The 19,881-nt window shown below is 42.1% G+C and overlaps 1 protein-coding gene across 5 annotated transcripts in view; it reads left to right on the forward strand.

Annotated features, from left to right (window-relative positions):
* Nucleotides 1-19,881, forward strand: part of LOC137538544 (RNA-binding protein 4B-like) — a 198,432-nt gene that overhangs the window by 21,545 nt on the left and 157,006 nt on the right. For all 5 annotated transcript variants that reach the window (XM_068260784.1, XM_068260780.1, XM_068260783.1 and 2 more), the window contains exon 2: nucleotides 13,588-14,854. In XM_068260784.1, the coding sequence (XP_068116885.1) occupies nucleotides 13,635-14,663 (1,029 nt within the window). In that variant the 5' untranslated portion in view covers nucleotides 13,588-13,634 and the 3' untranslated portion in view covers nucleotides 14,664-14,854. The remainder of the gene's footprint in view (nucleotides 1-13,587; nucleotides 14,855-19,881) is intronic.

A 19,881-nucleotide genomic window follows, 5' to 3' on the forward strand; every position in this document is an offset into this window, starting at 1 on the left:
GTTAGCTAGGTAGGTGACCCCCAGTATAGGTTAGCTAAGTAGGTGACCCCAGTATAGGTTAGCTAGGTAGGTGACCCCAGTATAGGTTAGCTAGGTAGGTGACCCCCAGTATAGGTTAGCTAGGTAGGTGACCCCCAGTATAGGTTAGCTAGGTAGGTGACCCCCAGTATAGGTTAGCTAAGTAGGTGACCCCCAGTATAGGTTAGCTAGGTAGGTGACCCCCAGTATAGGTTAGCTAAGTAGGTGACCCCCAGTATAGGTTAGCTAGGTAGGTGACCCCCAGTATAGGTTAGCTAGGTAGGTGACCCCCAGTATAGGTTAGCTAGGTAGGTGACCCCCAGTATAGGTTAGCTAGGTAGGTGACCCCCAGTATAGGTTAGCTAGGTAGGTGACCCCCAGTATAGGTTAGCTAAGTAGGTGACCCCAGTATAGGTTAGCTAGGTAGGTGACCCCCAGTATAGGTTAGCTAGGTAGGTGACCCCCAGTATAGGTTAGCTAGGTAGGTGACCCCCAGTATAGCTTAGCTAGGTAGGTGACCCCCAGTATAGGTTAGCTAAGTAGGTGACCCCCAGTATAGCTTAGCTAGGTAGGTGACCCCCAGTATAGCTTAGCTAGGTAGGTGACCCCCAGTATAGCTTAGCTAAGTAGGTGACCCCCAGTATAGGTTAGCTAGGTAGGTGACCCCCAGTATAGCTTAGCTAGGTAGGTGACCCCCACTATAGCTTAGCTAGGTAGGTGACCCCCACTATAGCTTAGCTAGGTAGGTGACCCCCAGTATAGGTTAGCTAGGTAGGTGACCCCCAGTATAGGTTAGCTAGGTAGGTGACCCCCAGTATAGGTTAGCTAAGTAGGTGACCCCAGTATAGCTTAGCTAGGTAGGTGACCCCAGTATAGCTTAGCTAGGTAGGTGACCCCCAGTATAGGTTAGCTAAGTAGGTGACCCCAGTATAGGTTAGCTAGGTAGGTGACCCCCAGTATAGGTTAGCTAGGTAGGTGACCCCCAGTATAGGTTAGCTAGGAAGGTGACCCCCAGTATAGCTTAGCTAGGTAGGTGCCCCCAGTATAGGTTAGCTAGGTAGGTGCCCCCAGTATAGCTTAGCTAGGTAGGTGCCTTCAGTGTAGCTTAGCTAGGTAGGTGCCCCAAGTATAGCTTAGCTAGGTAGGTGCTCCAAGTATAGCTTAGCTAGGTAGGTGCCCCAAGTATAGCTTAGCTAGGTAGGTGCCTTCAGTGTAGCTTAGCTAGGTAGGTGCCCCAAGTATAGCTTAGCTAGGTAGGTGCCCCCAGTATAGCTTAGCTAGGTAGGTGCCCCCAGTATAGCTTAGCTAGGTAGGTGCCTTCAGTGTAGCTTAGCTAGGTAGGTGTCCCCAGTATAGCTTAGGTAGGTGTGCCCCTTCAGTGTAACTTAGCTAGGTAGGTGACCCCCAGTATAGGTTAGCTAGGTAGGTGACCCCCAGTATAGGTTAGCTAGGTAGGTGCCCCAAGTATAGCTTAGTTAGGTAGGTGCCCCAGTGTAGCTTAGCTAGGTAGGTGCCCCCAGTATAGCTTAGCTAGGTGCCCCCAGTATAGCTTAGCTAGGTAGGTGCCCCCAGTATAGCTTAGTTAGGTAGGTGCCCCAAGTATAACTTAGTTAGGTAGGTGCCCCCAGTATAGCTTAGTTAGGTAGGTGCCCCCAGTATAGCTTAGTTAGGTAGGTGCCCCCAGTATAGCTTAGTTAGGTAGGTGCCCCCAGTATAGCTTAGTTAGGTAGGTGCCCCCAGTATAGCTTAGTTAGGTAGGTGCCCCCAGTATAGCTTATCTAGGTAGGTGCTCCTAGTACAGGTTTGCAGCAGGGGAAGAAATACCACTTACCACTCCAGGACTGCCAGGCGATGTCCTCCGCTGCACGCATCTGCTCCTCTGTGCCCTCCGATCTGGTCCACAGTGTCCTCTTCTTCATGTCCTCGGCTTCTTCCGTCAGCAGCACCTCCTTCGCTCCTTCTCTCCGGTGGTCTGCGCCCTCCAACCTGGTCCGCGTCCTCCAACCTGGTCCGCTTCTTCTCTCCGGTCCCCGCTCTTCTTTGCCGGCCGCTCTTCCTCTCTGTGTCCCGACTCCCCGGCGAACTACCCGGCGCTTACAAATGACGCTGACATCACGTGATGCTTCAGGAGGAAGCATCACAAGATGTCACAACGGTGCCACAGCGATATCCGCCCAGCAGCAGCAGAGCGCCGCTATGAATGCTGGGGCCCTGCCGCGGCATGAACAGCTCGGGGGGGGGGGCGTGGCTACACGCGTATATTTAGCATAACTTTTAATTCATAAACAATTTTAAGAAATTGTTTAAAAACCGTCCATATTAATTAGGCTTTATTGTATTAAGCCATAGTGACATTTTAAGTTCAGGTCCGCTTTAAGGGGTAGAAAGCCCTAGGTCCTCAAGTGGTTAATGTAAGTCAATGGGAGCCCTTTTTAAAAAGCTCTCAGAAAGTTCTGATGGCTAAAAGGTGCTCATAAAAGTGCTTATAGTGTGTCTGAGCCCTTAGTATTTGTATGTTGCGGGTGAGTTGGGCGCCAGGAGCACAGAATGACAGCTCTTCCTGCTGCCACTAAACTCCCTGGTGGTGTTAAATATTGTTCCCCCCTGAGTCGTTGCAACTCGGAAGGAGGTGTAATTTGGGGTACAGTGATTACCTGAGCCCCAAATTACCCTTACGCGCCCCACACAGCTTATTATTGCTGATATGGGGCTCCTGGTTTGGGTAACTGATGCTGAGAGCAGTGTATCAAAATCACCTGCTTTGCCTTCTCTCTCCTCTCTCCAATCTTGTTATTAGAAACCATAATCTAAAGCTGGCCATACATGCATCAATTGTTATGGACAGATTATTTTACGATGATCGAATCATAATGACTTTTCCACGTGTCAGTACTGAGTATGGATGTGGCCTATAGAGTTTCATATAGTAAAGTGGGTCATCATGGGCAGGCAGTGATGCACTGCCACTGACCACCAATAAAAAGCAGGTAAGCAAGGCATGGATGTTGGGGGGGGGGGGGTGAAAACAGCGAGGGAAGGAGGGGTATCAAAACTTTGGAAATAAGCATTAATGAGGCAGGGATCATGGAGCCAGGAAAGAAGTTCACTAAGGATGTGTCTGGTTAAGGTGGAGGGATATCCGAGATGGAAGAGGGGAATATTTGAGGGATTAGTAGAGATGGTGGCAAAGGGGAGGACATAAGTGTGTGTGTGTGTGTGTGGGGGGGGGGATGAGCCTTGGGGAATTAAAGTGATCATATGGTAGAGGAAGAAAGCCCTTAAAGAAAAGCACCTCCCACAGCAAATTTAGGAAAAATATAACAAAAATCTTTATTCAACGTTAGGTATAATAATAATCACAATATTGATGATTCAATCAAGAATAAAACCATTTAAAAAACAAACAAATACATGTTCCAACATGATCCCTGCTGCATATGAAACAATCACTCTAAATGCAATATATTGTATAATGACACAATGCTGCTGTCAGACATAACAGATAACACCCCACAGTGGGGTCTATATTGAGCCCAACAGGGGGAAAACCCTGGCTCAATATACAACCTAGTGTGATGCAAAGCCAATAAAACAACACCTGTGCAATAAAATCTTAAAGAAAAAACACGTGAATAAATATCACATATATGAAAATAAAGTGCACAATTACTATCCAGATAAACAGTATTAATAGTGATAAGAGGATGCCTGGTGGAAAATTGAGGCAATGGAGCAGCCCATAGGAAAAAGAAAGTTTAAAGTGGAGTAAGAGATGCACATGAAGTGCTACCCTTGCCGACTGCAGATACCTTACCCTGTGCAGTTTGCTGGACAGTTTCGTCTGTACCGTGTCCACCTTCCAGAGGAAGATAGCAACACCGGCAACATACTGGACATATTTTTCTTTTATGGCGGGCTTATTGCTTACACTTACAAAGGCAGTCTGTTTTGCCTACAAAATGCATAGTAAAACACTCTAAGATGTCACAATTCTTGCAAAAGCAAAGTCAAAACTGCATGTGAAACCATAAGTGACGATTGGATGTCAAACCATTCATGATTGAACAGATACAGATTGCTTGATAAACTAAAGTTCTCTAATTTTATTATTGATCAAAGCCACCAAAAACCTTAAATGGGAATCCGAGGTGAGAGGGATATGAAGGCTACCATATTTATTTTCTTTTACACAATACCAGTTGCCTGACTGTCCTCATGACCATATGTCTCTACTAATTTTACCATAGCCCCTGACCTTTACTTGAAGACGGGCTGGATGCCCGAAACAGCTCTTGGCCGTTATGTTTGGACTTTTTATATGATGGTGACCTTTGTCTACCCAACTGCTATAAATACTTTGGCTTCAATTCATCAAAGGCTGTTCGATAACAAAACCCCAGTCGTTAAAATACCGCATTCGGTATTTTACACTTCACTGTGCTAATTCATCAATATTTTCCTATGTGCGGTAGATGTTCGTTAAGTTACCGAACTAAATGTCTTCAATTCATCAAAGGCTGTTGATAACAGCAGAGCAATGCAGAGCAGCTTGGAATGTCTCTGTGTTGTTACAAGCTGCCTTAATAGAAGGCATCCAGACATCCCTTTAGATGTAAAAATGTGTTATATTTACTGTTTTTTATAATGCCTTTGCTGCTCTGAATCTGTCCATCAGTCTTTCTTAACATTTTACTTAATTGCCACAACTTAGATGAACTTTCTGGAGACATTACAAATGCCATGCTTGGTGATTTCACCACCAGCATCTTTGCATTTTTAAACAGGGACTCAAAGGGTTACACCACTGAAAGGCATCTGGAAAATATCTTTTGTCCCTTCTCTCTGCTCACTGCCTGGGGGCTCTGAAGAGAAGGGGAAGTTTCTATTAGCTGCCTACTCCTGTCAAACATGGAGACATCCACACTGAAGGCATTCCAAGCTTGTTATGGACAGGGGAGAGCTGGAGATAATCACCGCACATGTTATGGAATGCTGTAAGCTTGATGAATTGACATTTGCTGACATTTTACTGACAAGTGTTGAACAAGTCGGTAATTTATCTCACTGCTCAGGAATGTCAGCTTTTCATGCGGTAACAGCTTTGATGAATTAACATTTTACTAAGTGCTCCGTAAAGTCAGCTGTTTTCAGCATTACCGAATGCGGTAATGCTTGATGAATTGAAGCCTGTGTCTGCTTGGGGGCTAGGCTTTCGATGGACATTGACCGTCTTTGGTGGTTATCGTATTTCTGGATTGTCCCTGTGATGGCTCACGTATTTTAATGTTTATGATGTTGAAGATTCTGTAATAAAGATGTAATGCTGGGGGCCATACTTTTTGACCACCCAGCACAACAAGACTGAGAGCTGGATAATGGAAGAGGCTACACAGGCTACCCAGAGCAACTGCAGCTCTGGACTTCTGATATCGTTACATATAAGATGCAATGGCAGCGCAGTGCGATGTTGCGCTGCTCTTGCAATAGCAAGCATTCACAAATGAGACAAGATAGACCGGAGTGAGGTAGCCAATAGCGACCGCAGCAATGGCCACCTCGCAAGAACAGGACTAGGAGGACAGAGGCTGACAGAATGAATGCTTGCTAATCTAGTCACTGCCTCAGTGACAGCAAGCATTCACAAGACTAGAGTGAGGTAACCTATAGCAACCGCAGCAATGGCTACCTCGCAATGACAGGACTATACTAGCTAAGCACGGGTGATCACGATAAGCGCAACCTACCGAAATGTGCTAAAAACTGACTAGCTAAACACAGCTCTGGACTTCTGATATCGTTACATATAAGATGCAATGGCAGCGCAGTGCGATGTTGCGCTGCTCTTGCAATAGCAAGCATTCACAAATGAGACAAGATAGACCGGAGTGAGGTAGCCAATAGCGACCGCAGCAATGGCCACCTCGCAAGAACAGGACTAGGAGGACAGAGGCTGACAGAATGAATGCTTGCTAATCTAGTCACTGCCTCAGTGACAGCAAGCATTCACAAGACTAGAGTGAGGTAACCTATAGCAACCGCAGCAATGGCTACCTCGCAATGACAGGACTATACTAGCTAAGCACGGGTGATCACGATAAGCGCAACCTACCGAAACGTGCTAAAAACTGACTAGCTAAACACAGGATATAAACAGCGAGGAGAACGCCAGCGCATACCACTAAGGCTGCATCCGAAATGACCACCAGCTCAGTGTGCAGCACCTAAATAGATTTTCTGCACACTTTGCATTCAGTTCAGATGCAAATCATATGCAAATCTGCTACTACTTATTATGCAAACAGGAAACTCAGGAGTAGGGGCTGGGAGCAGCTAACCTGACAGTTACATAGTTACAAACGTAAGAAAAGGTGGGGGGAAAGGCTGCGCGTCCCCAAACACATGCTGCAATTGAATGGTTAATCGCACAGGCATACACCGCCTCTGCTAGACTGAAAAATGCATGCCCTGCATCCAAGACAAGTGCTAACATTTATTAAACTAGGAGGAACTTTAGCTTCCAATATGGTTTGCATGCAAAGTATATTATACTAGACACTTGCGCCACGGTGAGGCAAATCTCCGGGCAAGTGACCTAACCTAAATTTAAAACCTTGGGAGCAGCTAAGCAAAAAAATGTGTAACTTACATTTGGTTGAACAGCGAGGAGAATGCCAGCGCATACCACTAAGGCTGCATCCGAAATGACCACCATCTCAGTGTGCAGCACCTAAATAGATTTTCTGCACACTTTGCATTCAATTCATATGCAAATCATATGCAAATCTGCTACTACTTATTATGCAAACAGGAAACTCAGGAGTAGGGGCTGGGAGCAGCTAACCTGACAGTTACATAATTACAAAGTTAAGAAAAGGTGGGGGGAAAGGCTGCGCGTCCCCAAACACATGCTGCAATTGAATGGTTAATCGCACAGGCATACACCGCCTCTGCTAGACTGAAAAATGCATGCCCTGCATCCAAGACAAGTGCTAACATTTATTAAACTAGGAGGAACTTTAGCTTCCAGTATGGTTTGCATGCAAAGTATATTATACTAGACACTTGCGCCACGGTGAGGCAAATCTCCGGGCAAGTGACCTAACCTAAATTTAAAACCTTGGGAGCAGCTAAGCAAAAAAATGTGTAACTTACATTTGGTTGAACAGCGAGGAGAATGCCAGCGCATACCACTAAGGCTGCATCCGAAATGACCACCATCTCAGTGTGCAGCACCTAAATAGATTTTCTGCACACTTTGCATTCAATTCATATGCAAATCATATGCAAATCTGCTACTACTTATTATGCAAACAGGAAACTCAGGAGTAGGGGCTGGGAGCAGCTAACCTGACAGTTACATAATTACAAAGTTAAGAAAAGGTGGGGGGAAAGGCTGCGCGTCCCCAAACACATGCTGCAATTGAATGGTTAATCGCACAGGCATACACCGCCTCTGCTAGACTAAAAAATGCATGCCCTGCATCCAAGACAAGTGCTAACATTTATTAAACTAGGAGGAACTTTAGCTTCCAATATGGTTTGCATGCAAAGTATATTATACTAGACACTTGCGCCACGGTGAGGCAAATCTCCGGGCAAGTGACCTAACCTAAATTTAAAACCTTGGGAGCAGCTAAGCAAAAAAATATGTAACTTACATTTGGTTGAACAGCGAGGAGAACGCCAGCGCATACCACTAAGGCTGCATCATCCGAAATGACCACCAGCTCAGTAACTGTCAGGTTAGCTGCTCCCAGCCCCTACTCCTGAGTTTCCTGTTTGCATAATAAGTAGTAGCAGATTTGCATATGATTTGCATCTGAATTGAATGCAAAGTGTGCAGAAAATCTATTTAGGTGCTGCACACTGAGCTGGTGGTCATTTCGGATGCAGCCTTAGTGGTATGCGCTGGCGTTCTCCTCGCTGTTCAACCAAATGTAAGTTACACATTTTTTTGCTTAGCTGCTCCCAAGGTTTTAAATTTAGGTTAGGTCACTTGCCCGGAGGTTTGCCTCACCGTGGCGCAAGTGTCTAGTATAATAGACTTTGCATGCAAACCATATTGGAAGCTAAAGTTCCTCCTAGTTTAATAAATGTTAGCACTTGTCTTGGATGCAGGGCATGCATTTTTCAGTCTAGCAGAGGCGGTGTATGCCTGTGCGATTAACCATTCAATTGCAGCATGTGTTTGGGGACGCGCAGCCTTTCCCCCCACCTTTTCTTAACAGGATATAAACAGTTCAAGTACATACTGTATATATTAGCGGCACTGATATATCACCATAGCATGAATACAAGGTAAATAACAAACACTGACTAGAAGTTGTATATATTGGTGTTGATATGTTATTTATTGATGAACCAATATATAACATATGCAAGGGAGACTAGCTAGGTCTGGTGCAATACAGCAGACTAAGGTAGGCAATACAAACAATACAAACTATCTCTGCACTAGAAAGGAGTACACATATATGTCCCCATGGGAAATATATAACTGTAGCTGCACAAGATAACTGCGCTAGGAAAGTAGCAAGACAAGGAAATATTATTCACGGAATCAAGGACCCAGTAATAGCTTAGACAGAGCTGAAACTATGACGGGCGAGGTATAAAAGGGGAGGCAGACTTTTATGCTGGCATCAGCCAATGGATGCAAGCATGCAAATCTCCACACAGCTGAATGGTAATCATTCAATTCTGAGCTGGCTTGATTACCATTTGCTAGCTGAAAGACTATCATATTAAATGCATGCAGTTGTATGCAACAACATGCATGCAGGAAATCCAGGGCTATCTGGCTGCAGCTCAGCTGTAGTAAGCCATTGGTGGAATAATGACAGCATTCTGAGCTGCCCAGAACTGCAGAGCAATTGCAAATGAATTGTGACTCATTGCGAATGCACAACCAAATGCAGGCTGACAAACCAGAACTGTCCATTTGCGGCTCCACCACAATGGACAGAACACGTCACAGGAGGAATCCTTACAAAAGATTACTATGAGTTTTGGAAGAAAGCCCTAAATGTGTGCTGATCTTTGTGTGGACTTAACGCCAGAAGATCAGCAGGGCTACCAGACAACTGGCATTGTTTACAAGGAAATAAATATGTCAGTCTCCATATTCCTCTTACATCATGTTCCCTTTAAAGTGAACCAGAGCTCCGATCGCTCCAACGCCACCGTCCTCCGCTTCCCTCAGCTTCGGAAACCTGGTCCCCGCACTTCAGTCACTTGGAGCCAGTCTAACATAAGAGAAGTGCGTTGTTTGCGTATCTCTCTAGCAGCCACTGTAGCGATACGTAGAGGGTGCACTTCTCTTGGGTAGCTGGCCATGACTGACGTCAGTGATGGGGCCCAGTTCCCGATGCTGCGGGCAGCGGAGGACGGCCGTGTGGGAGGGATCGGAGCGGATTGGGCTGGAGGACGCCCCAGGTATGTATACAATTTTTAATTTTTCAGCTCTGAGTCCCTTTAAGGAAAAATAGACCAACAAAATAAATATCTGTCTGAAAAATAATCCAGAGGAAAACTTTCCTGGAATGCCACATTCTTATTATGGTTTTAAGGGTTAAAAATGTAGTTTTGAAATCTGAATTGTTCCAGTGTTTTCCCTGCTGCTGTTTTATTTTTTCAACTCCCATGCACGGTTATAAGCAATTCAAGGTCGGCTGGCACACCAGTTCAAAGTTCCAAGCAGTTTTATTGTATGCACAACATGACAATTGTTTCGGGGCCACGGAGGGTCCCCTTCATCAGATAAAGTGCAGACATACAAGTGATGCAAAGTACAAGCACGGTTATAATGACGAACTTTTTATAAATTCTCTGCTGTCAGTAGTGTGCCACAATTACACACAAGTTTGGATACCTCTTATCAAGTAATGGGGTAATTGTGCTGCAGTCTATCCTTATCTAACTTGCAAAGAGACTGTAATGTATTACACTGGATTATTTTACAGTTAAAATAAGAAAAAGAGAAGATTTCTAAGTAGGACTGGCACTATATATGTGCATGATTATTTCATCAAGTTATACGTCACTGCAGGTTTATATGACCATATTATTATGTATCCTTCCTGTAAGTGCTTTCACTGAACTAAACCTCTGATTTAGTTTTTTTTCTTCCTAGCAGATTTTCAATTTGAAAAAAGCCACGTTCACAATGACCATTGCGTTGTATCCCCTGTGACCACAGAGATGCAGCGGATCAGCGGAAGCGGTGTTGCGCGTTACCCGCGCATTGCATCGCATTCAGTCACTGAAAAGTATACTTCACTGTCACCATTACTGCGCACAATTTGCAGTGTTACCATGCCGCTGTACTGCAATGCTCCTGCCACACTGTGAAGGCATAGGTGGTGTATTGCAGTGCAGCAAGCCAAGTTACAGAGGGGCTGTTATGTTGCACCACAACGCACCACTGTGAATGGGGTCTTACACTGGTTTTTAGCCTTGTTCAAGTTTTTTGTACACAGTTTGGACCCAATCCCTTCTGATCTAACTAATGGCATAGTAATGCTGCGTACACACTTGTGATAACGATCGTTTGCAAGGAACGATAGTTACCAGACGAACAATATTAGAACGATTGGAATGCAATGATGGGATGCAGCGATCATCATACACATTTTAACAATCGTTCTTGGAGAAAAGAACGATCAGAGGGAAATGTTGCGTACATGTTTATATAAAATAAAAAAAAAAAACCACTAACATGGAGTTACAATACATACAAATATATGATAGATAACTTGAAAATGAAGTTTATTTGAAACTCGTAATGTAACAATCTTTACGGGTCGCGCTACACAGGAAGTACGGAAGCTGGGCAGAATCCAACGCAGGCGCATTGGCCCTTGTAACGATCGTTCTCAGCAGATAACTGTAGTTTTGTAACGATTGTCGCTCGATACAATCCGTTCTGTTGGATTTTCTCATCATGCCGATATCGTTATACTTAATGATTGTTTGGTAAAGTTCTTTACGCGATTGTCGGCAGACCGATCGTTAAGCTGCTGTTTCAAACGACCATAGTCGCAAGTGTGTACATACCATAAGGCTGTAAAGAAAAACAAATATAAACCTAACCTTAAAGTGCAGGAACAAGATTTGGAGTGAATTTTCAGTTACACAAAGGGGCTTCTCTACCCACAGCCATCTTCAGCATTGTTTCTTAAAGAGAAACTCCAACCAAGAATTGAACTTTATCCCAATCAGTAGCTGATACCCCCTTTTACATGAGAAATACAATGATTTTCACAAACAGACCATCAGGGGGCGCTGTGTGACTAATTTTGTGCTGAAACCCCTCCCACAAGAGGCTCTGAATACCGCGGTACTCTGGGCAAACTGCCACAATGTAACAATGTTCACAGACAGGAAATGGCTGTTTAAAGCTGTCTGTAACAGCCAGAGCAGCTAGAAACAGCTACATAACTTGCCCACAGTAACAATGTCACCATGTATTACATGTCAGAATGTGAATCTGGGAGAGGAAAGATTTTACAATGAGCAAACACTGACTAAATCATTTATACATAATTATTGTAAAAATGAAGCACTTTTTTTAATTAAATTATTTTCACTGGAGTTCCTCTTTAAAGTGGAACTTCAGGGTGAGTAAAGGAAAGTGAAAGTAAGGGTAGGCAGGGAGCAGTACAGAGGGGAGCGTGTGTGTGTGTGTTGTGTGTGTGCATATGTCTGTGTGTTTTGTGCGTGTGGGGTGTGTGTGAGTTTTGTGTGTGTGTGTGTGAGTTTTGTGTGTGTGTGTGTTTGAGCGGGGAATATGACAGTTAGAGGGAAGAAGGGGAGAAAAGTAGAAGGGAAAAAAGAGTGGGGGAGGGGGAGTGATTTGGTCACTGTATTGCTTGTGACTGTGATTGCTTGTCGTTTGGTGACACAAATTAACTTCTTTTTCTCTCTAAGTGACTTATAATGTACTAGTGACCTAAGCCCGTTTAAAAACGAGCTCTAGGTCTGTCACCGCCGCGCGCACACACACGCCTGCCCGGCCCGCCCCCTGGCCCGTCCTGTCCCAACTACTGTCAGTGTAGGACATGCGCAGTAGCGCAAAAGCACTGACACAGGGAGAGGATGCAGGGACACTTGTATATTATTAAATAGGATATATATAAACAGAGAAGTTATATGCATTTATATCATTTTTTTTTTTTATATGTCACTTCAGTTGTCATTAAAGGAAAACTACACTCAACATGCAAAATATTCTCTTACCATCATTGCCCATATATAGTGTGGTTTGCCTTCTTGAAACGGTATTTGCAATAATTTAGCTTTAAGTGAACATCTGTCGTTGCCCACAATGCACCGCTACTGAATATGCAAATTATCTCGTTGTGGTTTTGGGTCACCCCGAGCTTCTTGGCTACTCTGTTGCCCATATGTAGCTATAGTGAAAGTATGTCTCTCAATCATTTGCACCATAAGTGTCATAAAACAGAGATGTGTACTGTTCAGCGTGACACAGAAGTAGAGAGGCGAATGTCTTGCTTTACTGTATGTATCTGGCTACTGCATTCCCCGTGAGGCCTCCAGGTATCAGGGCTATGGAGAATTTATAAATAAATGTATATTCTGTGCTGCCTCAGCAGATGCCTGAAAAGTTCACAAGAAAAAGAAAGAACACTTTTTAAAATAAGCAATGTTATAATGTAGAGATTGCATTCCATTTATAAACTTGTTCAGTAGTTAAAATAATATATTTTCATATAGAGACCTATACATAAGACCTGAAAGAGGGACAGTTAAGGAACACAAAGTGACAAAAAGTAGGGACAGTTCTCACAGAAGGACAGTTGGGATGTAGGATTATCATAATGTAGCGCATGCTAAGTTCTTCTCATCTGGTCAAAGTGACACAGCAGTTTAACCATTTTAAAACTGTATGTAGAATATGCATGATAAATGAAAAAAAAAAAACCAAATAAAACTGAGAATTCCTGCAGTTGTTACAGATGGCTACGGTAGTTGCCTACCTTATTACTGCTATTACTGCTCCCGCCTGCTTGGTACTGCTCCTGCCTACCTGATAACATGGCAGCACAGTGCTGTTACTCTTTAGACCTGGCCCCTCCCATTACACTGATAATCACTGTTGCCATGGGAAACGTATGTGATGTCACTGCTGCTTTACAGCCTATCAGAGGTACTTATTACATGTAGAAAGTAGTGACTAATGTTGTTGGAAGCATAACTAGTGTTTAACGACGTGACTTGTTGTGTAGGGCTGGAAATTCTAGTTCTTAATTAAATCGATAATAAAGATTGTGTTTAAACATAGCTTGCTGTATAGTGTAAAGTTTTTTACCTTGATCTTTGGCCTTAAAGAAGAAATTTAGACAAAGTGTTTCTTAAAAGAAAGTGTATGACCTTCATTGGGTGCTTATTCCTGGTTGTGATTCTTTTGGAGAGTATTCCCAGCTTGAATAGAATTTACTCCAATGTTTATTGGTCCACTGCAATTGGTTTGTTAAAAGGAATAGATTATATTGTACATAGGTTTATTTCAACATTATGACACTATCTATTAATTTTGTTTTTTAATAGAAGGGTGAAGAAAGAATTGGGATATTCACAAACACAATCCCCGAGCCATGGTGAAAATTTTTGTGGGTGGTGTCTCCCCATCTGCTTCCCCCGAGGAATTAAAGAAGCTCTTTGAGAGGTATGGTCAGGTGAATGAATGTGACATCCTCAAAAACTATGCCTTTGTTCATATGGAACGGGAGCAGGATGCCCACCGTGCCATTGGAGAGTTGCACAAACAGGAGTTCTACGGCTCCCATCTTACTGTGGAATATGCAACATCAAAGATTCGCAATGCCACCAAAATATACGTGGGCAATGTCTCAAGCAGGGCAACCACATCCCAAATAAAGGAGTTATTTGAAAAGTTTGGCAAGGTTGTAGAATGTGATATAGTCAAGAATTATGCCTTTGTGCACATGGCCAAGGAGAGAGAAGCCATGGATGCTATTTTGCACCTTAATGACACTCCCCTGGAGGACCAGAAGATCTTTGTTACTCTATCAAAGAGCAACAATGCCCCAAAGAATTCCAAGTTAGCATCTGCAGCTGTTATTGCAGCTCCAACAGCACCTCCTCCACCACCGCCACCGCCTGCTTATTACTTTCACCGTGGACGCCTACCAGCACCTCCACCTCCTTTCTCACCTTTTTCCCCTCGCTCTTGGTATGAAAGAGAGTACTATGAGAGATATACATTTGATTTCTATGAAAGAAGTGCACTTGGAGCGCGTGCTGCGTATGACAGAGCCCTCACTCCAGCTGCAGTGGTAGCTGCAGCTGCTGCAACATTACCAGCCACTCCTGTAGTAACTGCTCCACCTGCTCAAGCTTCAATCAGTGCAGCATTGGCTCCTGCAGCCTACAGGGACAGAAGTCCTGTCGGCAGGAGGACAGCAGCAGCAGCAGCAGCAGCAGCTGTTATGGCACAGTATGCTGATCCCTACGGAGCATCTCAAGCCTACAGCCAGAGTTACAGTCAAGCCTACGCCTCTGCTTTCTCTCAGTATAGCTTGGGTGCAACAGGTTACAGTCCTACAGAGTACTACGAGAAATATGCTAACGGGTATGCAGGCCAATACAGTCAAACCTACTGAGCTACACAAATTCAGCCACATTTCTCTTCCAAGTCTGCTTCTTCTTCTGCCACCTACAGAAAAATACATTGAAGGAAGTCATTAAGTCATTGGTGGGGTTTTAACTTGTCGGCAAATAAAATTGGCACAAGGAAGTGAGGCAGCAAATGGAAACGTGGTTATTACATTATTACAAAGAATATAGCCTGCAAGTAAGAGACCAATATTATAACCTATATCTTAGTAATAATAAGTAAATGTACAAAAGAGGAGACTGCTGGAAAATTAGGGGCGATAACAGACTAGTATATATTTAACTTGGCTTCATAGGAATCTTACTCATCTATAAATCTAGAGTAAACCTAAAAGGAAATTCAGTAGGATATATCAATGTTATAATAAGGTCTTTATGTGCAACACTTAGGGCCAGATCAGATTATAAACTGGCCAATTGGCAAGCAATATGCTACAAAAGGACTAGACTACCTGTGATTTAAGAATGCTTTTACTTTAGCTTCTTAATAAGAAATACATAAGAGGAGGAAAAAAAACCTGATTTTCAAGTTTGTATTATGTATGCACTGATGGCAAAGCTCATGCAATAGCTGTTCAGTGAATGAGCACCTTTTGGCCTGTATTTTTATATGACACATGGAATGTATAAGAACATTAAAAAACAATCATTCACATACAAGAAGAGGAACAGCAAGGACAAAACTGACATGTAGTTCATGCAGATCAGACCAAGGAAATAGCGCAGAGATTTGTGAAGGTTTAGTGATATATTGCAGTGTCTGGGGCAGTTGCTGGTATTGGATCTGCGACTCTAAATGCTTGTGCTTTGTTAGCGAGATTTAGTTTCTACATTTATAAGAACATATATTCACCTGCTTTGCAATTAGAATTTTGATAGAGGGTGATAATAATTGGGCAGTGGCTGATGGAGGTAGCAAGCATATAAGTTTATATTTACTTTTGCCTCGCCAGTATTAAGATTCAGCACTTTAAAGCCCCTCCTGTCCTATTTTCCGTTCTTCTGGAGTCAATGAGATACTAATAATGCTACTGTATTTTATTGGTCCAATTCCAAGCTTGATAGATTTTGCATAAAATGAACATGAAATTTGCATCTGCTCAAAATTAGTAGCATCTCATTGACCAACTGTATACTTTAGGATTTCAAACTGAGGTCAATGCCAGTTGCAAAACTTGAGCTTTCAATACACAAGGTTGCAACTGACAGTGACCTGAAAGTAGCCCTAGACGTTGCCATAATAGCAAAACTTTATCAGTGCATGTGACATATTAAGTTTTATTTCAAGTGCAGTCTCTGGCTAGGCGTACCTGATTAAATGTATGCCTAGTTCCCTAATTGAATATTAAACGAGAAATAATCAACTTGCACCATTCAGTATCAGAAATCTAATAGGCTATCGGACAGACCGCTGCCACTGATCGCTTTGTAGCTTTCCATACAGTACAAAACTATACCGCTATTGATAGCACACTACGGCAGCATGGGGCTTTTCAAAAGTAGTAATAAATATCACATTTCACACTACAACCATATACAATGGAGTTATTTAAATTTGCAGGCAGAATATTCCTGTCCTCAAGGCCTCTGGCAAGACTGACACAAACACCAATGACCGTCTTGGTCAAAGATTTTCATTCATTTCTATATAAACAAATTTTGGATTGTGGAATGAATCATCTGAGTTTCCATGAATCCTTATGGGGAAATTCACTTTGACATAAGAGTACTTTGGATTACAAACCAAGGTTCTACTGTATATGTATACAATAAATGCCAAAGTATAACGTTGTAGCAAAGAGCACAATAAAAAGATCATCTGAGGAAGTTTGCATTGCTTGCATTGCTGAATCATTACACTTAGGGGTTTCAGGAAGGAGGCCTTCAGTGAAAGCACAGACTGAACCAGTGTTCACATCAGACATCTGTGTCGGTGGGTGGGACATAAACAAATACATTCAGGAACTTCTCTGCACTAGACTGAATGCTTGAAGTCAACATTCGTTCTTTTGCCTTTTCACCTCCTATTGTAAATCAGCTTTTATGATTTCAGATTCCTCCACAAAGATGCATCCACCAACCTGCACTTAAAATGTATTTTATAACTTTGGATGCAAGCAGATCTCCTTAATTAGAAATTTTGGATAGTTATATCGGCATGCCGAACTTGTCATTAAAATACATCTATTTCCAGTTATTATCCCCTCTGTATATCTAATCCTCTGAAGAACAGGGTTCTGAATATCTGATCCAATACCTGTATGTGCTGCAGCCACAAAGCAAGCTTACTTAAATATAGATATCCTATTTATATCACATGAAAACGATACATTCATTTCTTAATGCCATTCACACAAAAATAAATGATGTGATTAGTCAGGAACAATGAATGCATTCAGCTAAACTCTGTGAAAGCAGAACATGGGAACAGACAGGGGTATACCTTTTTTATATGGAAACATTCCACCCAAATGTGAATTCTTTTTTTTTTATAATCTCGCTTAAACACAAAAGCTGTAGATTTGAGCAGCATGAGCATTTTTTTGCCAGGTCACTGAATGCGGAAAAAAGCACTAAAAGAAAATTGATAAAACACAATTAATTGCAATAATTGCACCTGCAGAGTCCAAGTAGCTTTATTAACACATGTATATCCATGTTATATATTAAGCAGTCTAAGACATGTTAGCGCTGTATCCAGCTGTATTGTGTAGTCTGCTGCAGAGTCTATCTTTCATGTGCACAGTACATAGCCGGATTATACACTTAGAGAAGTGCCTAAACTGTTCCTGTGGCAGTGGCAGTTTGACTTAGACATTCTTACGTCTTTATTTATTAACGTGGTGACAATGTGATGATGTACTGTAACCCTTCGTAAATCAGAAGTGGCGTTTTACTGGTTTAGAGTAGCTGATGTAAATGAAAGGTTATGGATTACTGCACCTTGCACATTGTTCTTCACATTACTGAGTAAAGGCTCCAATTTTCTACGCACTTCAAAGTCTTAAAGGAAACCTGAAATAAGAGGAATGTGGAGGCTGCCATATTTATTTCAGAGCATTAAAAAAATGCTGGTTACCTAACTGCCATGTTTAGCTTTATTAGTATCACATGGTCACAGTGTAGTCACAGCCATGGAACAAGCATGGAGCCAGATGAACCAGGTCAGAGTAATAGTACATGATCTGCATATACATTCTAGGTTAGGAATGCAGAAAGCATGAAAAGCAAGGGATCAGTGGAGTCAGTATTTGGGCCCTTTAATATCCCTCTTAATTCAAGTTTCTTATCAGAAAACAGGAACAATATTGTGAAAAACTGAGAAATGTAAAATACATGTGTCCACATACTGTACATATGAAGATGGAAATTTGTCCCAAAGTAAAATATACCATAAATAACATTTCCCAAGTTCACTTACAGTAGACAATATTAGTCTGACAGCTCTTAATCTCTTACTGTTTTGGGCCAATCCATCACCTCATGGGGGATGCTCAAACTTTCTATTATTCTTCTCTCTGGAAATTACCTGTACAAAGTCTGCATAGTTGTGATACATTATTCTGGCAGTTGGGCTGTTCCACAATTATCCAGGTAGTGCTTTTAAAAATAAAGAAAATCTTGAGAACCCCTCATGAGGAGATGGGCAAGTCCAAAACCTGTTAATAATAGGTTGAGAGGTATTAGATCAATACTACCTACTGTGACAGCTACATAGGAGAAACGTATTTACAGAATATTTTACTCTGCAACAAATATACCTCTTATAGTATATGTGTTTGTGCTCACATGCATTTCAAATTTTAGTTTTTAAAGATAGTGGTCCTTTAATTGTTGCCACGCTTGGAGCATGGAAATAGCAATTGGATAAGCACATAAAGTTTAATATGTAATGTTGTTTGGAAGCATAGAAATCACTACAGATATATTTGTGAATGTGTAATTTCATATAGTATATGGACTATAGTATATGGACAGTTTTAGCTATAGTAATCTAACAAAATGTACACTCATTGCACTATTTGTTGTGTTAAAATATATAGAATTTTACTTAATATTTAAATTCTATGATGATGCATAGGACCAGTGTACTTCCACAGTTTGTGACTTATGTAAATTCAGTAATTGTCTAAATGTATAGCGTGTTAGCACTGTATAGTTAGTTGTAAAAAGAAAAACACCTGTTGAGATTATGAAGATCTACATTAGCTTAAATAATGAAGAAATAGACTGTTTATGTGTAGAGTACACAGCATATACATGTAATAAATTATAGCTATATTAAAATAGGTTACCTAGGTTTAACTTTTAAATAATGCAAATTTATTCATTTGCATTTCTGATGCATGCTTTCGTTTCTTATTGTTCATGAAATACAGCTTTAGTGGACGGTTGCGTTTGATAATAGGCCTAAAATGAGGAATTGCAAAGCATGTTAATTTACTAAGGTTCCCGAGGATAAAGAACTGTAGAGAACCTGGCCTGGGATTATTAAAAAAAAGTGTTTGCTTATAGGCTGCAGCCTGGGTCATATTCAGTGGGGATAAAGGTAGTGAGAAAGGAACTGCAGTTGCACTTCAACACATGCAGGTCGTCGTGCATTAGGACAGGTCGTCCTGGAGGTGCTTGTTGCTAAAATCTTTTAGCAATCCTCTTTACGGTCTGATATAATCCAGGTGACAGTGAGAAAGGTACATCTAGGCCAGGTATGTTGGATCGCTTGGGCTCTCAACTGTATTCCAGCACTTATAAATCAGGCCATTCTATCATCATGTTATGTATCAGCTGCTTTAACTGAGGAATTTAATAATTAAATGCATATTTGTACTTAAAGCAGAATTCTATTCTTCACTTATCACTTCACCCAACCCTAGCACCAGACTTATTTAAGTATCGCACCTTCAGTGTAAATTACACATTCCATTGAATGTGTTCTTATATAAGGTTATAACTACCTGGTGAGTGTTGTGCCCCTTTTCTTAAAGGGGACGAGGCAACATGGTGGAAGCCGGTAGACACGGGTCTCTGGGAGGGATGCGGATGAAAAAGGTCCAGCAGGTAGTTTCTACTTTATGGGCCATTTGAAATTCACTTTATCTCCTGAGTTTTCTCCTTGGAGCAAATGTTTCATCTTCTCTCTAAAACAATGGTTCAGCATTCTGCAACTGAAAAAGTACATAAAAGTAGGTGAAAAAGAACTGTGAG

The sequence above is a fragment of the Hyperolius riggenbachi genome, chromosome 11 (genome assembly GCF_040937935.1).
Source record: "Hyperolius riggenbachi isolate aHypRig1 chromosome 11, aHypRig1.pri, whole genome shotgun sequence".
In the NCBI taxonomy this organism is placed as follows: Eukaryota; Metazoa; Chordata; class Amphibia; order Anura; family Hyperoliidae; genus Hyperolius; species Hyperolius riggenbachi.